The sequence below is a fragment of the Myotis nattereri genome, assembly GCF_964212035.1.
Source record: "Myotis nattereri genome assembly, chromosome: 19".
In the NCBI taxonomy this organism is placed as follows: Eukaryota; Metazoa; Chordata; class Mammalia; order Chiroptera; family Vespertilionidae; genus Myotis; species Myotis nattereri.
Window position 1 is genome coordinate 10,750,538 of NC_138095.1, and position 19,794 is coordinate 10,770,331.

At 40.9% G+C, this 19,794-nt stretch overlaps 1 protein-coding gene across 1 annotated transcript; it reads left to right on the forward strand.

Moving 5' to 3' along the window:
• The first annotated feature begins 1,252 nt into the window (after positions 1-1,252).
• On the forward strand, positions 1,253-19,442 carry PPP1CC (protein phosphatase 1 catalytic subunit gamma). The gene is made up of 8 exons (XM_081113470.1): positions 1,253-1,513; positions 12,392-12,523; positions 13,480-13,710; positions 15,890-15,994; positions 16,559-16,782; positions 16,992-17,126; positions 18,089-18,149; positions 19,054-19,442. Exons 1-8 carry the CDS (start codon positions 1,459-1,461, stop codon positions 19,122-19,124), a joined length of 1,014 nt encoding a protein of 337 aa, XP_080969596.1. The 5' UTR covers positions 1,253-1,458; the 3' UTR covers positions 19,125-19,442.
• Positions 19,443-19,794: the final 352 nt, after the last annotated feature.

Genomic DNA, 19,794 nt, shown 5'->3' on the forward strand with positions numbered 1-19,794 from the left:
GGTCCACGGGCAAGGAGTCCTTGCCCTGCGCCACTTGGGCCCCCAGAGGACACCGTTTCTGAGGATAGATGCCCGGGTCACATAGATGACATGTGGGGAATTCGTGCACCCTGCGTGCCTTGAAAAACAAAATGAATTTCTCAGGGGAGAGAAAGGGCTTTGCAAACTGTAAAGTGCTGCAGGAAAAACAACAAGAACAACAACAAAAAACACAGAAAAATGAAAAGGTCAGGATCCAAGAGAGCAGTGTGTGGGTTGCACTTTCTTTCTTTTTTTTTTTTCCTTCTCTTTTTTTCTGGGTTGCACTTTCAAACTCAGCTAAAAGCAACGCGCAGCCGCCGGAGGTGGCAAATTTTGGGGGCCTCCGATAGAGTTGGACTTGGGGAGGGCCAAAGGCAAAGGGCCAAAGTGTTTACAGAACCCAGGGCCAGCCCGCAATGCCCGCCCTTGCAAACTCGCTCTTTGCTTCCTGCCTCCAGCTCCGCGCGCGAAATCTGCAAATTCTCACTTCTCTGCTGGTTCACCTGCGTGCTAGCTAGAATCAGGGTAACCGTCCCCGTGATTATATAACTCCGTGTTCAAGAAAGATAATCTAAACATAAGGGTGATGAAAAACAATATTAAAGGTGGATTAAAAAATTTCCCCCAATGTAAAAGTTACAGAGCGCGCGCGCACACACAAAATGTATATATACAAATAGCTATATTCCCACCAATCAGGATGATTAACTGTTAACATTTTGCTTTATCTGGGAGAGGGCTTTCCCTTCTCCCCAAGTCCCAGCAAATTTGAATCCAAAGTAAGTCAATCTACTTTTCTTTTTCTCCCTCTCCTTCTCCCTCTCCACCTCTATCCTAGGTTTATCTGAAGGAGTAAATTCCAGGAGCCCCTAATTCCCTCGGTGGGCTTCCACAGAGCAGGTTTGCAAACATCTGGCCCCAGTGGACAGTGTCCCGCCGAGGCCGCAATGCTCCCTTACACGGCAGCATCTTTTCCTCCAGCCCCAACTCCCGCGTGCAATTTTGCAACTCCCGCTCCCGCCAGGGGGCCTATTTTCCCTGCTCGTTTGGCGGAAGGATCCGTGCGCCGCGCTTTACTCTCAACCGTCTCCGCCCCTGCCCGCGCTCTGACCACGCCCCTTTCGGATCCAGGCCCCGCCCCCTCCCGCGAGTCCTATGGCTCGCAAAGAAGTCCCGGCCGGGCCGCTGCACTCCCCCGCGCGCATCCGTGCGCCGGCCGCGGCTAGCTAAGGAGTCGGCGGCCATTTTGTTCTTCTCGTGGTTCCAGTGGGGAGAGAGGAGGAAGCAGGGAGCGGGGCGGTTGGGGGGACCCGCCGCGGCTGTTGCCACCTCCGCCGCCACCACCGCCTCTGTGCTCGTGGCGTGGGAAAGGAGGCGTGAGTCCCGGGCGCGAGCCGCCGGCGGCGCCGCTGCGGGAGGGTCGGCGGTGGGAAGGCGATGGCGGATATAGATAAACTCAACGTCGACAGCATCATCCAACGGCTGCTGGAAGGTGAAGGGGGCGGCGGGTGGGCTGAGAGGAGGCGGGCGGTTGGGCTGAGGGGGGGCGGAGTTGGGAGGCCAGTTGGACCGGCAGCACCGAGGGGCGTGAGCCCGAGAGTTGGCCCTCGGGCCGGGGGCTGCTGCTGGGGGGAGGCCGGCGGGGTCCCGCTCTTGGCCCAACGGCCGACCCTCCGGGCGCCGCTCATTCATTGCACTGGGGCGCAGCCTTTCTCCTGGCCGTGAAATTTGAAAACTCTGCTCCCTACCCCCACGTTTCCGGTCCGGTCTCTCGCTCTGCACACACCGGACCCGTGTTTGGAGGAGAGAAGGTTGGGGGGCCCGAGTCCAACCTGCAGGCGTGTTCCGTACTTGGTGGTACCTACCGGTCCTCTCGGAAAGCGACTTCCTGGATGGGCGGTGGGTTCCACCGGGTCGGAGGGCGGACTTCTTCCCTATCGCTCATTTTTTACATTTTTTTTTTTTGTGGGGCTGGGATGGGGGGGCCGTTTCTTGTCCGAGCACCCCTCGAGGGGACGCTGGAACCCGCGCCCCCAAATGCTCTCAGTTGTCCTGTCCCGGCGAGGTCTCCGCGCTCTTTTCTGAACTTGCTGCCCGCGAGGCTGACAGTTATGCTCTTTGCAGTGTGCTGGGCTCTGTGAAGCGCTGGGCGTACATCTAATAGATTAACAATCACGGTGATAAACAGCTTCCTACGTGTGTGTCCAGCTTTTTTTTTTTTTTTTTTTTTTTGGAGCACTTTACATAGATTTCGCTTAATTCTTCCAGCAGCCCTGCGAGGTAGGTGCCATTATTTTCTGTTTTTCAGAGCAAACACAGAGAGGTGAAGTCACTGGACCAAGGTCACACAGTTGTGACAGATTTCAGAGCCCGGCAGTGAGGAGCTAAAACTCCTTCAACTAACCCCGTGTGTGAAGGAAGGAGGTGCCCAGTGGTTACGCCAAGGTTAAAATCAAGCTCCCGTTTTGGCTGACCCAAGGCCGCCTGGCATTTGATTCCTATTGATTGGGGAGACGGAAGAAGTTCGGGTTTTTTACGGGGGACGCGAAAGTGAACTGTCCGCATGTTTCGGGTTCCAGAACGGGTCTGATGCTAACGTCGTCTTCAAAACTTGGGGAGCATTTGAATCCCTTTCTTGATTTGGGCACTGGATAATGTAGAGTTGATTGGGTCTTAACTTTTTTTTTTTTTTTTTTTTGCCTTTATATTGTCCTAAAGACTGTTGGACTATAAATGCTGTGAGATGGAGTCAAGAGCATGGTGAACAATTGGACAGCTCTGGTTTTTGCAGATCTTTTGAATTGTCATTAAACTCCTGAAATAGCTTAATCTGTGTGGGGATTTTTCCTTTTATACTTTCTTTTTTTTCCTTTTGTACATTCTTGAAAGAAAAGGAAAATCCACTAAATGGGTTCCAGAAATGCTCTTTAATATTGCTGCCATTTCTGGGTGAAAACCTTGTCCTTCATTCAGTACCTGGCATTTAGTATAAGAAGTAAATATTTCCCATACTAGTTAGTACAATTCTATTTATATGAGGGAGCAGTGGCTCAGAAGTGTATTAAAACAGTGCAATAAGAAAGGAACTTTTTATATCTGCAGGAATGTATGGCTAGATTAAGGTGGGCTTTATTTCACTGAGAAAACAAAATAAATGAAATTTGTGTATTAGAAACAGAATTTTAAGAGAAAGTCTTGCTATTCTTAGTTCTCAGTTGTCCAGAAATTAATATAAAGTAGTGTGTTTTAATGGCTCAGGAATAGGCTAGCTGCACAGTATAGTTTTTTCTCATTGATGTTAAATTGGCAAAGACTGATCATCCATTGAGAATATATATATAAAGTGTTGGTATTAAATTTTGTGGGTTTTGTAATGCTCCAAAAACCTTTTTTCTTAAAAATCTTAAGATTTAAGTATATTTGAAAAAGGAGGCAATGTTAATTTTGTGGCCCTGTTAGAATTTTTTACATGCTCAGGATCGTCTTTTAAGGTGGTGGACTGTACCAGCTAGTTGAGAAGTAGCTCAGTGATGGTACTAAAAGGACAGCTCAAAAGTGAAGTCTTATTTTTTTTAGAAAGCATGTTGGTTTAGATCTTTAGTCAGTACAGCTTTGCAATTCTTTTCTACCTTGTGAGTAGTTTTTCTTTAAGCAAAGTATCACTTTTGCAACCCATCTTGGAAGTTTTTGTCCAGGCTCTGCCTTGATGATAAAACCTAAAGGTTGTTACTCCTTCGTATAACTAATATTAGGTTATTTAACTGCACAGTAAAACTTGGGCACTTTAGAGAGAAAATAAGCCAGCTGTTGATTTGGTCTGATATTCCTACTGTGTTGGAGAAAAGTACAATTTGGTTATACTTTGTAAGCGACCTTGCTCAGGGAGCTAGCACTTTTCTCGCAGAGCTGGAGGTTGTGACTTATTTTCACGTCCAGATTTGCAAGAAGCTTCTTTGCTCTGAAGCTGGCTATTTCTCACTGCAAGATTGTGCCCGGCTCTGCATAATTGCTTGGCTTGCTTTAGTGATTTAAATATGACCTTTGCCCTGGCCCTGGGAAAACCTTTACTAATTTGATTCTCTGATGTGTAAGAGTTCATCTGAAACTCTAAAATTGTTTAACTTATGTATTTAGCTTTTTGGTGTAATATGAAACATGTTTATATTCCAATGCTAAAGACAGCGCCCCTGGTCCTGAAGATAATAAAGGACAAACATAATAGGGAAAAAAAGTTCTTAAAATGCTGACCAAGAAAAACAAAAGTAATCTTTCCTAATGACACTTCTGCAGTTATTTTTTTCTTTACATGCCAGATAATTTTAGTGATTAGAGGTTTTACTTGGGATCAATTATCATAGGGCATTTTTGTTGATAAAGATTAAAGTTGTTATTAATTCCCTAACTTAGAATAAGTCTGTGGTGTGAGCCCCCTCCTCTTCCCTCCAGCATGTCACTTGTATGCCGCATCCTTTTCTTGGAGTTGAGACAGCTCTATTGGAGACATGAGCTAAGCTTATGCCAGTCCTTAACCACAGCATAGAAAAGATTACTTGTGCCCCCTTGCCTGAAAGTAGCAGGACAGGCGTTCCTTCTCCAGCGAGGGAAATGGAGGTGCTGCTGGGCCTTGATTAGTAGCCTATCTGGCGGCAGAGGTTGGTGAGATCGTTTTATGTCTCAACCTGTTCTGCATAAGCAGGTGCCATTCAGTCCATTTGAGTAGATGAGGATTACTGATCTTGAAGCAGAGAAATGATTGATACTATATGGATTTGATCATTTCACTTAATTTACAACTGAGGCTAGGAGTAGACCTTAAAAGACTGAAATGTTAAGGAGATAATATTCTGATGTGAATTGATTTGTAGATGAGGAACCTGGAAAGTCTTAGTATTATTCAGGAAGACTAAGGAATGATTCCATTTGTGTGGAGTTCGTAGAATCCTGGGACAAATTTTTAAGGATCAGACCCTATATCCAAAGCATGTAAGAACAGATGATTTCCTTAGGAGTCTTGATGATTTATCTGTAATCTCCAATTTCTCCACTACTCTAGGGTTTAGTGGTATCGTCTCGTCTAGAGGGGAGTGGGTATCACTGATATTAAAGTTTATGAAAATGAAAACCACTCCTAAAATTTTACTCTATTCAGATGTTGAGTATAATCCATGGTTGTTGTTTTTATCAAAATGGGTTTTTAGACTGTGGAAAGTTAAACATTTTTCAGTAAATGGCTTCACTCTAGGTCTAGAATATTCAAGGTTAATTGAGAGCAGTGGACAGTGTTTTGCAGCTATATTCTGACAGTCTGCCTTGAGAAAATTGGTTTAACCTTTAATGGCCCAAAGTATAACATTAGCCACTAAGAAAGTGGGAGGGTGGGCGGGGATTAAAACAATTAAGATGGTCAGAAAGTCTTCCTGCTGGTGATTGCAATGAAGCCAAATGATTCTTGATAACATTCTTGTGGCATATATATATATGCTTTTTTTTGTAGGAAAGAACTCATCAGTTTGTGGGAAAGTTTTAGTATTCACTATTTTTGTTTGTTTGGGTTTGAGGTCTAATTTTTCTAAATCTGTCCAATATTGCAAGGCCATTCTGTCACTGAAATGAATGTGTGTCATATTCTTAAGATTACTACCTGTGTTAACAGGATTATTGTAAAACAGCAAAATCTTTTGGTTTATTTTTATATTGGTTGTGCCATTCTTAGATTTTAAAACTTCATTATAATTCAGCTAGTGCCTTTTTTTGGTTTATGGTATTCCTTTAATAATGACTTTTCAAAACAGTTAAGGAGCCTTTAATTGAGGGACAAAAGAATACTTTTTCATTTTCCATAATGTCAAAGTTACCTTAAATTTCCTTCCATAGTTTTTATCTCTGCTTTGCTTATTGCTGTCAGAAAAGTTAGTGTTGCTTGAGAGAGAAAGCTGTCATTGCAGATAGTCACCAATAACATTTTATTATTTCAGGATTTTATCAGTTTGCTTTCAATAAAATTACTGGGAAGTTTATGATATGCCAGATAAATAAGTTTGTACAGAACAACCTTTGCTGTTAACATTCAGAACGCATTTTTCTGAATCACCATTTCTAGCAAGATAAAAGCTTTTACTCAAAAGTCATATGTGAAAGGTCTAAGGTGAATATTTTAATGTATTGATGACCAGCCTATATATGTTCACATGTCTACTAGTCTTATTTCCTTGCAATAGCTGGCACCTGGATTTATGAGAAACTCTCTCTGGAGAATGGAATTTTTATTGGTTGGAATATTTTGGATTCTATTGACAGCAGTTGAAATAATTTGATATGAACCATTTGAACTGCTACTTAGGAAGTTATCCTGAGGTGACAACCCTTGAATTTCCCACCTCAGGGTCTCCTATTTATGTAGGTTTCTCTTATGCGCAGAGCATAGTGAGGGCTTTAAACCTCCAAGTGAGTATTGACTGATGTTTAATGAGCAGTGCTGTACTGTTTGTATTTTTCTTTACAGCTCACAGAGAAAATAGTCAGCCTTTGTCTTTAATACCATTTTTAATGGTAATAAAATGTTTTCCTTAAGAGGACCTTTTACTTTTATAATCTTTATGGAGGGGATAGTTCTAGATAGAGCACTTACAACAATCTCCAGGTACCCACTTTGTCTTATTTTCTGTGCCCTCCACTAATGTAAGGTTCTTGAGAAAAAGGACAAGTTTCTTGTGTAGCCTGTTATCATAAATACCTACTGATAATCTTAACAGATTGCATGATTAAATTTATTTATACACACACACACTCACTCACTCACTCTCTAGAGGCCCAGTGCACGAAATTCGTGCGGGGGGGGGGGTGGCGGGGCGGGGCGGGAGGAAGGCATGGAGTATGTCCCTCAGGCCAGTCTTCACCCTCTCCAATCTGGAACCCCTCAATGGATGTCCAACTGCCCATTTAGGCCCAATCCCACTGTGGGATTGGGCCTAAATGGGCAGTCAGACATCCCTCTCACAATCCAGGACTGCTGGCTCCAAACCACTTGCCTGCCTGATTGCCCCTAACCGCTTCTGCCTGCCAGCCTGATCGATGCCTAACTGCTCCCCTGCTGGCCCGATTGCCCCCAACTGCCCTTCCCTGCAGGCCATCTTGTGACCACATGGGGGCAGCCATCTTTGACCACATGGGGGTGGCCATCTTGGGTTTGGAGTGATGGTCAATTTGCATATTACCTCTTTATTATTAGACTAGAGGCCTGGTGCACAAAAATTTGTGCACTGGGGGGGGGGGTCCCTCAGCCCAGTCTGTGCCCTCTCGCAGTTTGGGACCCCTCAGGGGATGGCCACCTGCTGGCTTAGGCCCGCTCCCGGGAGGGGGGGGGGGCGGGATTGGGCCTAAGCTGGCAGTCAGACATCCCCCGGGAGCCCTCAGGGGATGTCCACTTGCCAGTGGGTAGCAGGCCTAAGCTGCAGTCGGACATCCTTAGTGCTGCTGAGGAGACGGGAGAGGCTCCCACCACCACCGCTGTAGTGGCAGCTGTCAACCTGGCTTGTGGCTGAGCAGAGCTCCCCCTGTGGGAGCTCTGTATTGAGCATCTGCCCCCTGGTGGTCACTGTGTGTCATAGTGACCAGTCATTCCCAGTCATTCTGCTGTTAGGGTCAATTTGCATATTACCCTTTTATTATATAGGAGTGCCTGGCCAGCCTGGGTGAGGGGCTGATGGCTGTTTGCAGGCTGGCCACAGCCCCCGGGCACCCAAGCTCCCAGTGGAGGCTGGCTGTAAGCAGGTATCTGGGATTTATTTGTGTTCTGTAATTGAAACTTTGTTGCCTTTAGCGGAGGCCACAGCCAGCTCAGAGCAGGCGGGAAGCTTGGCTTCCTCCATCACCCAGGCAACCAAGTCTCCTACTTGCTCCAGCTCCGTAGCTGCCAGCTGCCATCTTGGTTGGAAAAATTTGCATATAGTTGTTCTGAATGGCTGGTGGGTGTGGCTTAGGGCATAGTGAAGGTAGGTATGGTCAATTAGCATCTTCATCTTTTATTGTGTAGGTAGGAGATATATATATTTGTTTATTTATTTATTTATTTTACAGAGAAGAAGGGAGAGGGAGAGTTAGAAACATCGATCAGCTGCCTCCTGCACACCCCCTACTGGGGATGTGCCTGCAACTAAGGTACATGCCCTTGACTGGAATTGAACCTGGGACCCTTGAGTCTGCAGGCCAACGCTCTAGCCACTGAGCCAAACTGGTTAGGGCTTAAATTCTTATTTAATTCCTCATGTATAAGGGTGCATTATGATTTTATATCCCATATCAATTTTTTCTTAGGAAGCCATGACTGTATTGGGGTTTGCCCTATAAAAATTCCTTTGGTTTGGAAGTTTAATGAAGACCAAGTTCTTCCTTGGAAGGGTGGTATGGTGGAAGCATACCTAGACCTAGAGCTGATCTGGCCTAGTGTCCTTACAAGCTCTGGCTTTGGAGCAAGTCTCCTGTAATATGGAGATGACTGTCTAACCTTATAGAATTGTTGAGGATTAACTGGCAATGTAAAGTCCCTTAGTGCAGTATCCAGCACATGGGAAGTGCTTGGCAAATGTTAGCCACAACTAATATATAGTTCTATTTGATGGACATTGAAAATAGGGAAGTAGATATTTATGCTATTGGCTGATATGGCCATTTTTAAGAAGTGTATACAGTGTTCATTTGGACTACCAAAACCCATTTTGAGATCTTTATCTTCTATTAGACATTTGTCTTCAACTTGAAATTTAAGAGTAATCCTGTCTTTTTACAAATAGGGAAATAACTCCAGTAAAGCCTTATAGGAAATAGGTATGTAGTCTGGAGTGTATGTTTGATTCTAATGCCACAAGTCAATAGTACTTAGGATTTATACACAATTTATGCAACAGATATTGAGTACCTGCCATGTACTGGCCATGAGCGTGTACTCTGAAGAGCAAGTGGTGTGTTCTTGGGGTGTGCATTCTATCCTGGGTCCAGGTGAAGAGGTAGAAGTGAACTTGCAATTACAATACAAAGTACAGTGTGTGCTGGGTCTGACTGGCTGTGGAGCATTTCAGAGAAGGAAAAGCAGGCTTGTGAGGAGAGGAGAGGTTTGAAGGATGAGCAGGTATTTGCCAGTTGGTAGATGGTTTGGGTGGAATTTCTATCGTTTTACTCCTTGAGCTAATTGTAGGGGATTTAAAAAGCTGGGGCCTAGCCGAAACCGGTTTGGCTCAGTGGATAGAGCGTCGGCCTGCGGACTCAAGGGTCCCAGGTTCGATTCTGGTCCAGGGCATGTACCTGGGTTGCGGGCACATCCCCAGTGGGAGATGTGCAGGAGGCAGCTAATTGATGTTTCTCTCTCATCGATGTTTCTAACTCTCTATCTCTCTCCCTTCCTCTCTGTAAAAAATCAATAAAATATATTAAAAAAAAAAAAAGCTGGGACCTTGTTGCTTTTAATGATCAATGTTCTTCAAATATAAAATATACTGAGTTCTAGCAAAATTCCACATTAAGAATAATTTTTCATTGTTAGCAGTATTTCTCTTTACTAAAACTCAGTGCATGCCGAAACCGGTTTGGCTCAGTGGATAGAGTGTCAGCCTGCAGACTGAAAGGTCCCGGGTTCGGTTCCAGTCAAGGGCGTGTGCCTGGGTTGCGGGCACATCCCCAGTGGGAGATGTGCAGGAGGCGGCTGATCGATGTTTCTCTCTCATTGATGTTTCTAGCTCTCTATCTCTCTCCCTTCCTCTCTGTAAAAAATCAATAAAATAAAAAAAATTAAAAAATAAAAAAACTCGGTGCAGTCCCACTCAGGACAGACAGAATAAGAGAAAACTACCATAAACCACATCTAAAGGTGATAATGGGAAGCCTCCAAAACCAGTAAAATTCATGTTCGCAACATTGAACACGATGACATTGATTTACTATGATAGCATTTATATAAAAGGTATAGCCTGAATTCTATATAGGTGTAAGTCAATTTTTACATAGACTCCTGAAAAATAGAGTGGGCTCTTCATTCACAAATGTGGGGCTCTGCTGAAAACGATTCAGGTTGAAACCAGAAGCTTCTAGGAGTCCCCTCCAAGCCAAAAATAAAATTTTCTGCTGGGCAGTCTGCCCAAGTTTCTGGCTGACTTGTGGTAAAATCACTAATGAATGGGGTTTTCTGGCCAGTGAATCAAGGAACACATCATCTTTCCACCGGGAGTGTTTCTTGAATTCTCTAATATGTGAGTGTTTAGGGAGAGAGAAAAATTGCTAGGGAAAAATCACTTTTTGTTGCTCGGTTGCTGTTGTGTTATATATGCATTTGTTTTGTGTCTTCCCTCAAAGGTTATTACTATGTTTTTCCTTTGATTGCTTCTTGTTTCATAATTTGATCAAGAGACTGGCTAGTCATTTAGTTCAGTTACATATTTGGGGGTTTTAAGTAGTGATTTGGCCAAAGCTATAGAACCAATACAGAAACTTGGGGCTCCTGGCTCCAAATCCAGTGCTCTTATTTTCTTTTTGTGTGTTTCAAGAATTTGATCCTTTCTTATTCATTATCTTTCTTTCTTTTTTTTTTAATTAAATCTTTATTGTTCAGATTATTACAGTTGTTCCTCTTTTTTCCCCCCATAGCTCTCCTCCACCCAGTTCCCACCCCACCCTCTGCCCTTACCCCTCCCACTGTCCTCATCCATAGGTGTACGATTTTTGTCCAGTCTCTTCCTGCACCCCCACACCCTTTTCCCCCCAAGAATTGTCAGTCCACTCCCTTTCTATGCCCCTGGTTCTATTATATTCACCAGTTTACTCTGTTCATCAAATTTTTTATTCACTTGGTTTTTAGATTCACTTGTTGATAGATATGTATTTGCTGTTCGTAATTTTTATCTTTACCTTTTTCTTCTTCCTCTTCTTAAAGAATACCTTTCAGCATTTCATATAATACTGGTTTGGTTCATTATCTTTCATTGAAAGAAAAAAATACACTCCTACACAGTTTAATTCTGCTCAAAACTTGTTTCTTCAGAAAATTGCGGGGTTTCGGTGACTATTCAGGCCGTAGGATGGCTTCGCCTCTAGGACAATGTTTCTCAAACCTGGACACAGCCCTTTATAATGAGAAAAAATTCTCAACAAATGTCAGGGGTTTTTTTACTTGTAATTTTGATCACTCTGTAATGTTACTTAGGTATTACAGAACAAAGCTAGATACAAACCTGTTAAACCTGTTGCTCTTATTCAGCTATTAAGCCAAATGATTTTGTAATTTGAATAGGAATAAAGCCTCCAAAACCAATAAAATTTAAGTTAGCAACATTGATTTGATCTGATGGATTTTGTGGTTTTGCTAATACTAAATCACTTTTTATTGGCTTTAGTGGTAGAAAGGTGCAGGCTTGCATTCTATATTTAGTCTGGTCCTGTGTTTTTGCTTCATTTCTAATGCTAATGCAAAGAATGCCTGCTTCATTCTACTACTTACTGGCCAGAGGAGAGAGCTTGTGCTTCGTTTTGACAGTGAGTAGACCTCAGAGTGCTCTGATGTGGGTACTTGTGAGTTTAGGATGCCTGGTGCTGTGCTATGATTTCTTTCTCCCTTTGCTCATGTTTTATCTGTTCCAATTACCTGGAAACCTTTCTCACAGCACAAGCAGACATCCTTTGCCCTGTAGAGGCGTTATTGTATTTAAAAATTCAGAAATTGCACTGCCAAATATGTTTAACAAGCCTACATTGTGTTTTATTGAAGTGAACACACTTAAAAATTTTCATGGATAAATCTGGCGCCCGCAGAAATACCCATGGTCCTCTTAAAAACACTGATTTGGAGGGGGATGGAGGTCTGAGCAATTCCAATCTTGCATTTTAAAACGGAGTTCTTAGAAACATCTCAGTAACGGGACAATCTCTGAAATCTGCTGTACAAATACTAATTCATTTATAAGGCTGGAGAAGAGGAGACAGGAGGCAAAAAGAGCTGGCCTGGTGGGCGGGCTATAGGTGAACAAGGCTGATTGTGTGGCTTGGATGCAGAACTGAGGCCTCAAGCCACAGGGAGTCTGAATTCAGCAGGTAGTAAAAGAGAGACCATTCTAACCATACTCTCACACACAGTATCCTGAACAAGTCTTAACTTTGTATAGAAGGTGGCACTGAATCATCTCTGAAATCCTGGCTAAGATTTAGGATTCTAATTAGGCATTAAAACCATGTTCTTTATAAATGTCCTGAAAATAAAGCCAGTCAAAAAGCTAGTTAAACTCTTATTTTACCTCCTTCTTACCTAAAGTTTGTATCTTTTGAGATATTTTTAACTTTTACATGAAATTGTATTTTGACTTTGATTAATTGGAGTTTTTCTCCCCTACAGTAAGAGGGTCCAAGCCTGGTAAGAATGTCCAGCTACAGGAGAATGAAATCAGAGGACTGTGCTTAAAATCTCGAGAGATCTTTCTCAGCCAGCCTATCCTACTAGAACTTGAAGCACCACTCAAAATATGTGGTAAGTCTTGGAACACTAACATGGTTATGTGATTGAGATTGATTAACTGAGGCAAAGATACATACTAGTACATTACCTTATATTAGCCAGCATAATCATTTGCTATTTATGAATAACCTGGAACTACTTAAAATTAAATTAAGTAATTACAGCTCTAGAATCAATAGTTCTAATGGGCTTAGTTTACTTAGATGTGCTTCATATTTTCTCAAAATTATTTTGCTGAAAGAATTATAAACATTGAAAAAGGGAAGGAATGAAACAGAAGGGAGAGCTAAGAAAAGGTCTGAACTATATGAATATATAGGAATTACATTTAAGCTTAAAGTAGAATTGGTTATGCCTAAAAATAGACCTCCCTTGGTGCCGCTTTATAGTTCTACTTTTTTTCCTACATGATAGAAGCAGATAATCTGTGTAAGAACTAAATTTTGAGTAATGTTATATTCTTGTAGCATATTTGACTACATTGATAAAGCAAGTAAATGCTCTTTAGCATTATCTATGAGGGGGGGAGTTGAAAGCTAAATGCATTGAAGGGTGGACTGACTGTGTATCTTTGTTCACATGAGGCCAGAGCTCACTGGAAGTGCAGTGGTTCTGCTGACACAGTATGGGGAGACTCAACTGTCAGAGATCTGGTATTGATCAGGGACCTGAAAGGAAAACAATGTTACTTGGCAAGAAGGCCTGCCTAGGCATTCGTAATCTTTCCACAAAATTAATTAGTTGAGTTTTGTGTGGGATTCTGGACATACACATACACTTAAATTTTTTATTAAGCTTAATTGAACTAATAAGGTAGAAGATTGGAAATTAGTGTTAGCTATCAAATTTTAACTGTCCTTATTAGAGGCATTGCCACTGTACAATGAATGTTTAAAGAATGTCTTCCCAAAGCTTTGTTAATGCACTACAAGTATAAAGATACTGTGTAACAAAACCCTTGCTTCTAGGTGATATCCATGGGCAATACTATGATTTGCTTCGACTCTTTGAATACGGTGGTTTCCCGCCAGAAAGCAACTACCTGTTTCTTGGGGACTATGTGGACAGGGGGAAGCAGTCACTGGAGACTATCTGCCTCTTACTGGCATACAAAATCAAATATCCCGAGAATTTTTTTCTTCTCAGAGGAAACCACGAATGTGCCAGCATCAATAGAATTTACGGATTTTATGATGAATGTAAGTACTTCTATATCGAAGGAAGGGTTACCGAAATTGAGTTACTTGGTCATAAACTGATATAGTTTTGTTGATACAATCTCTCATTTCCTATTTCATCAACTTTTTTTTTATCTTAGTATTTTCTTTTGGGGGCGGGGGCAGGGTAGATGGATATTCACAGCTAACTTAAGAAAGGATTCCTGCCCTAATGGGTTTGGCTCAGTGGGTAGAGCGTCGGCCTGTAGACTAAAGGGATCCTAGGTTGGATTCCGGTCAGGGGCACATGCCTGGGTTGCGGGCTTGGTCCTCAGTAGGAGGCGTGCAGGAGGCAGCCAATCAATTATTCCAGTGGTTCTCAACCTTCCTAATGCCACGACCCTTTAATACAATTCCTCATGTTATGGTGACCCCCAACCATAAAATTATTTTCGTTGCTACTTCATAACTAATTTTGCTACTGTTATGAATCGTAATGTAAATATCTGATATGCAGGATATATTTTTATTGTTACAAATTGAACATAATTAAAGCATAGTGATTAATCACAAAAACAATATGTAATTATATAGGTGTTTTCTGATGGTCTTAGGCGACCCCTGTGAAAGAGTTGTTTGACCCGCAAAGGGGTCGTGACCCACAGGTTGAGAACCGCTGAATTATTCTTTCTCATCATTGATGTTTCTCTTTTCCTTCCTCTCTGAAATCAATAAAAAATATTTTTCTTAAAAAGGATTCCTTTTACACAACTGTTATCTCAGCGAGTACTTTGAAGTTTTCATTGAAGTTCAAATTCAGATGATCTCTTTGTTGTGACATATATCCTAGTGTGGGAATATTAGCTATATCACTTTCAGTTTCTATTTAATGCAAAGGCCTTTAAAAATGATTTAGAAGGTCAGCATTGGTTTGGTCATTAAGAAGACTCAATTATTGATCTTGTATTCAAGCTGCCCCCATCCCATTAGGCAGGTATATTTTGCCACCTAGTCTTGTGGACATAAAAGTGTCCTTGGCATAAATGGCTGTCATTTGATGGTTTGTAGACTTTTAAAACAATTATTGATATTTTATTAAATTTTTACTGTAAATTTTATTAAGGTGATGTTTTTATTCAAATGTAGATTTCTCATGAAGCAATTTAAAAACTGCGGCCTTAAGTGATAGATTTATTTCCCAAGTATAACCAGCACTCTGTACTATTTTCTTTCTATCCTTATGACTGTGGTACTGGTAAGGCTGAGGTATTTGTTGTTGGATAAAATGTGAATTGTGTGTTTCCCTTTCTGATATCTTTTATTTTTCTATTTTTTATTGATTTCAGAGAGAAAGGGAGAGAGATATAGAAACATCAATGATGAGAAAGAATCATTGATTGGCTGCCTCCTGCACATCCCCCTCTGGGTCAAGCCTGCAAACTGGGCATATGCCCTGACTGAGAACCAAACCATGATCTCCTGGTTCATAGATCAATGTTCAACCACTGAGCCACGCTGGTCGGGCTGAGCTTTCTGATATGTAATAATAGGAAACTGCATTAGGGATTCTGGCTCAGAATCCCAGGATTTGAAGGCCTGCAGAGATGCTGGCAAGTACCCAAGCTAAACCTTTCTGGAGCCAGATGTTCCGAGTGGTCTGAAGTGGCCTTGGGCAGTGGGGGTCAGGGGATGTAGAGAAGTAGAAGAGAAAGCAGGGGCTCAGGACTTAGTTAAGATGCTCAGAGACAACATGAGGGAAAATCCTAATTTTTTATAGAGCAGCCAACAACGATAGCAAAGAAACTTGCAGGAGATGCTGGAATGTGTTCCATGACTAAGGAAGCAAGGAGCAAAGCAGACTTCAGAAAGGATGAGAATTGTTGGCACTGGCAAATGCAGCATATGGGCAAAGGGAAGATCTGAGGGAGCCTTGGGTGGTCATTCAAAGAGGGCTTCCTAATCCTGTCCAAGGGATTTTTAAAAAATATATATTTTTATTGATTTTAGGGAGGACGGGAGAGGGAAAGAGAGATAGAAACTTCAGCGATGAGAGAGAATCATTGGTCAGCTGCCTCCTGCATGCCCCACACGGGATCAAGCCTGAAACCCAGGCATGTGCCCTGACCATGAATTAAACCATGACCTGGTTTATAGGTCGACGCTCAACCACAGTCATGCTGGCCATGCATCAGTCTCTTTAACCATCCTAAAATTTTCACAGGTAAAAGAAGATATAACATTAAACTATGGAAAACTTTCACAGACTGCTTTAACTGTTTACCGATAGCAGCCATCGTGGATGAGAAAATATTTTGCTGTCATGGAGGTATGTGGGCTGATTTTAATTCCAAATGGAACTGTAAGGTTTTTTATCCCTTCTAAATGGTATATTTTGACATTTTTGAGTTATCATTGGGATGACTTCTTCTGTCAGATAACTCTTATTGATCATTAGTCCACTTTGGCACATCCAGGATTATTTGGATAGAAGTCTGAAGTAAGCAATTTATTTGTTACAGGGAATTCTAGATTCTGTAACAGTTTGATTTGAAAACAAAACAGAACATATTTTTAAATATAAAATGCACAGCAGTTAACATGCTGGACCATGGATCTAGAATACCGAAAGTGTCAATAGACTTTCCCTGGGTAGTTTTTTATCCTTTCAAAAGAGGATTTTAATTTCATACATATTTTAGTATATGGAACTGTTTCCATATACTGTGCCCACAGATTAGTGCTTAGAATAAATTCCAGTGCTAATTCAGTTTTGTTTTTGTTTTTTTTTTTACCCAAAGCTTAGTAAGAAAACAAATCCATAGATTTAATTTAAGATTTCGCCATTGAGTCTCTCTGAAGTGGTTTTCTTTAAGTTTTTCTTATTTAATAGGTTTATCACCAGATCTTCAATCTATGGAGCAGATTCGGCGAATTATGCGACCAACTGATGTACCAGATCAAGGTCTTCTTTGTGATCTTTTGTGGTCTGACCCCGATAAAGATGTCTTAGGCTGGGGTGAAAATGACAGAGGAGTGTCCTTCACATTTGGTGCAGAAGTGGTTGCAAAATTTCTCCATAAGCATGATTTGGATCTTATATGTAGAGCCCATCAGGTATTGATTTTGAATTTTACATGTACACTTAAGAGCATGTGTGTGAGCACAGATTCTCCTTGTTGATTTTGGTGGGTAGGTATTGCTTGTTTATACAAAATGTCTCTGGAAGTTGACCTGCAGCATATTAGGCTCAATGGGAAACTAAGAGTGGTTTTACTCAACTAAAATTTGCACCTACTTAACACTGAAAACATTTTCTCTCCAAGGTGGTTGAAGATGGATATGAATTTTTTGCAAAGAGGCAGTTGGTCACTCTGTTTTCTGCACCCAATTATTGTGGAGAGTTTGACAATGCAGGTGCCATGATGAGTGTGGACGAAACACTAATGTGCTCTTTTCAGGTAGAGGATGTTTTCAACATTGTTTCCTTTTATTATGTCTGAGAGAGGAAGAAATTGCTTTAATAAGTAAACCCCCTTTTAAGGGAAACATTATCATAGAACCTTTCCCCTAATTTCCAATTTAACTGTTTTCGCATTATTTAACTAGGTTTTAGAGAAGCACAAAAACCAATACATTAGCTCTTTATGCTGGTGTCTCCTTTACTATAAATCTAATTATAATGTTAGTATGTTGTTCAGTTTAAACTGAATCACCACTTGCATGTGAGAATAGTGCTAACTCCATGTGCCAGATGTGCTGTGATTACTCAGTTCTCCCGCCACTTTTCTGAGTGTAAATTTTCTCTAGTATAATTTCTACTAAACCTCTGTTGGTTCACCATGACATCATTTGGCCTTCACTCAGCACAAAAGCATCATTTAAACAAAGTAAAGTCTGTTTCTCTGTCTCTTCTCCTTCACTTAAGTCAAACTTGTACCACTTCAAGCCAGCCCAGTCTTAAATATAAATAGAGCCACTGAAGTCACGTGCAGTTAAATGGAATAAAACAAAATTTTTTGCACCAATTATCAGGGGGAACTTGCAGCTCCTAGAGATTATGAGAGGATCCCCTCAGAGTTTGAGAAACAACATTCTTACAGCATTTTCTCTCCTTATGTCAGAAGGGATAGCGTAACGATTCTACGAGGTGTAACTTGAGAAAATTGTCAGGTTTTTTTCCAGAGGCAAAATAATTTGTCTAGATTACATCTTTTATCTATTCATCATAACATTTATTACCGAAATGTTTATTTGTCAGCTTGGTTCATGTTAATAAGCTATTGGGACTTTTGAGGTTGTTAGGGCAGTTTCAAAGTCAAAACCTTTTGAATAAAAGATTTGAATGACATTTAAGAGATCTTAAGAAGATATGGTTTTGAATATATTTCCTAAAATGCACTTGTCTTTTGAATCTTTGCAGATTTTAAAGCCTGCAGAGAAAAAGAAGCCGAGTGCCACAAGACCCGTAACACCTCCAAGGGGTATGATCACAAAGCAAGCAAAGAAATAGATACCATTTTGACACTGCCTAGTTCGGACTTGTAACATATAGTATATAACCTTCATTTTTAAAACTGTAATGTGTATTGGTCAGCTTGCTCAAATAGTGTGTTTGTGGGGCCCTCCCATTTTTTCAGTTAATGAATGGCATTTGCTGGTTATAACAGCAAATGAAAGACTTTACTCCCAAGAAAAAATGTTTTGTTTTTTAATTCTCTCTTCCTTTTGAGAACAAGTTTAATGATGGTGTTAAAGCTGTGCACCCCCCCAGACAGTTTATCCTGTCTAAGGGGTAACTGTACAATTGACTTTCTTTTTTCAATTCAGTAAAACCCATGAATAATGTAAATGCTCGTTTTCTTTAGGATATAAAGAGAGCCCTAGGGTGCTCAGTCTGTACATGTTATTGTCATAAAATGCATACTGTTGATACAAATCACTGTGAACATTTTTTTTTTTTTTTTAGGAATTTGTTTCAAAGGGATTGCTTATTTCTCTCATTGTCATGTCATGTACAAACTGGTTTTTATAGTTATCAACATTAGGAGTAACTTTCAACCTTGCCAGCATCACTGGTATAATGTATATTTAATTAAAGCACACTTTCCTCTACCTTATACTTAAAATGACAATTAAAGCCATTATTTTAAATGTTTGTGACTCTTTCCTAAAGCCAAAGTTTCTGTTGAAGTATGTATTGACACACCCCCAAGTATAAGGAGGTATGGTTTGTGTACCCATGCCACCTTCTTGAGGATTCAAAACCAGGTTTTTGAGTTTGAATAGCAATTAGTAACATAGTGCTGTTTAAGCTATTACTGGGTAAAGTTAATAACACTTTGTACAATTTCCATATAGTCTATTCATTAAGTAATCTTTTTACAGTTGCATCAGGCCTGAACTCGTCCATTCAGAAAGCTCCAAATTATAGAAACAATACTGTTCTGTACGACTGAGCAATTATGCTTTCTTTGGCCTACAGTCTTTATTCTGCGGTGAAGTTGAGGCTTATAAGTCAAAACAAAAGAACTAACTTACCTATCCACCAGTTTATACAGAACTTACATTATCTATGACTTTTTTAAACCAAGATCTGTTCAAATCTGTTTCAACAGATGACCGTGTACAATACCATGTGATGAAAGTGAATTCAGACTTATTAAATGACGAACTTGTTAAATCCTCTCAGTGTCAATTTATCAGCACAATGCACACAGGAGAACTATTGATGGCATATTGACTAGATGTTAAAGAATAAATTGCTCTGGAAACCACACAGTTTCTATTTGAATTTGTCTTCTTTCAAATAGTCTTGTTTTCCCAAGATGGATTATAATAATGCATGCTCATGTTCTTTGAGTTCTAACCTGGATGTAGCTAAGTTTCTACAGTGGCGTGATGAGATTAAACTATCCTCCCATAATATATTTGGGATGGTGTGGGGTTTGGTGAGCTGTGATTTCATCCGTATTCATAGTTTTCTTTTTGTCTGGGTTCAGTTGGACTTGGCGGTAATTCAGGAGCTACTTTATATTTGTCACATGTGTTGAATGCACACATTAATCTCAGAGTAAATTAAAAGTGGGTAAAGCATTTTAAATTAAAAGCACTTCTGTCATTTTAAAT

What these genes read in the sequence shown, in the direction of transcription:
- PPP1CC (XM_081113470.1), top strand. Translation starts at nt 1,459, where the DNA reads ATGGCGGATATAGATAAACTCAACGTCGACAGCATCATCCAACGGCTG. An exon ending in TTACGGATTTTATGATGAAT is followed by an intron (nt 13,711 to 15,889) that starts GTAAGTACTTCT and finishes AAATTTTCACAG; the next exon opens with GTAAAAGAAGATATAACATT. An exon ending in TTATATGTAGAGCCCATCAG is followed by an intron (nt 16,783 to 16,991) that starts GTATTGATTTTG and finishes TTTCTCTCCAAG; the next exon opens with GTGGTTGAAGATGGATATGA.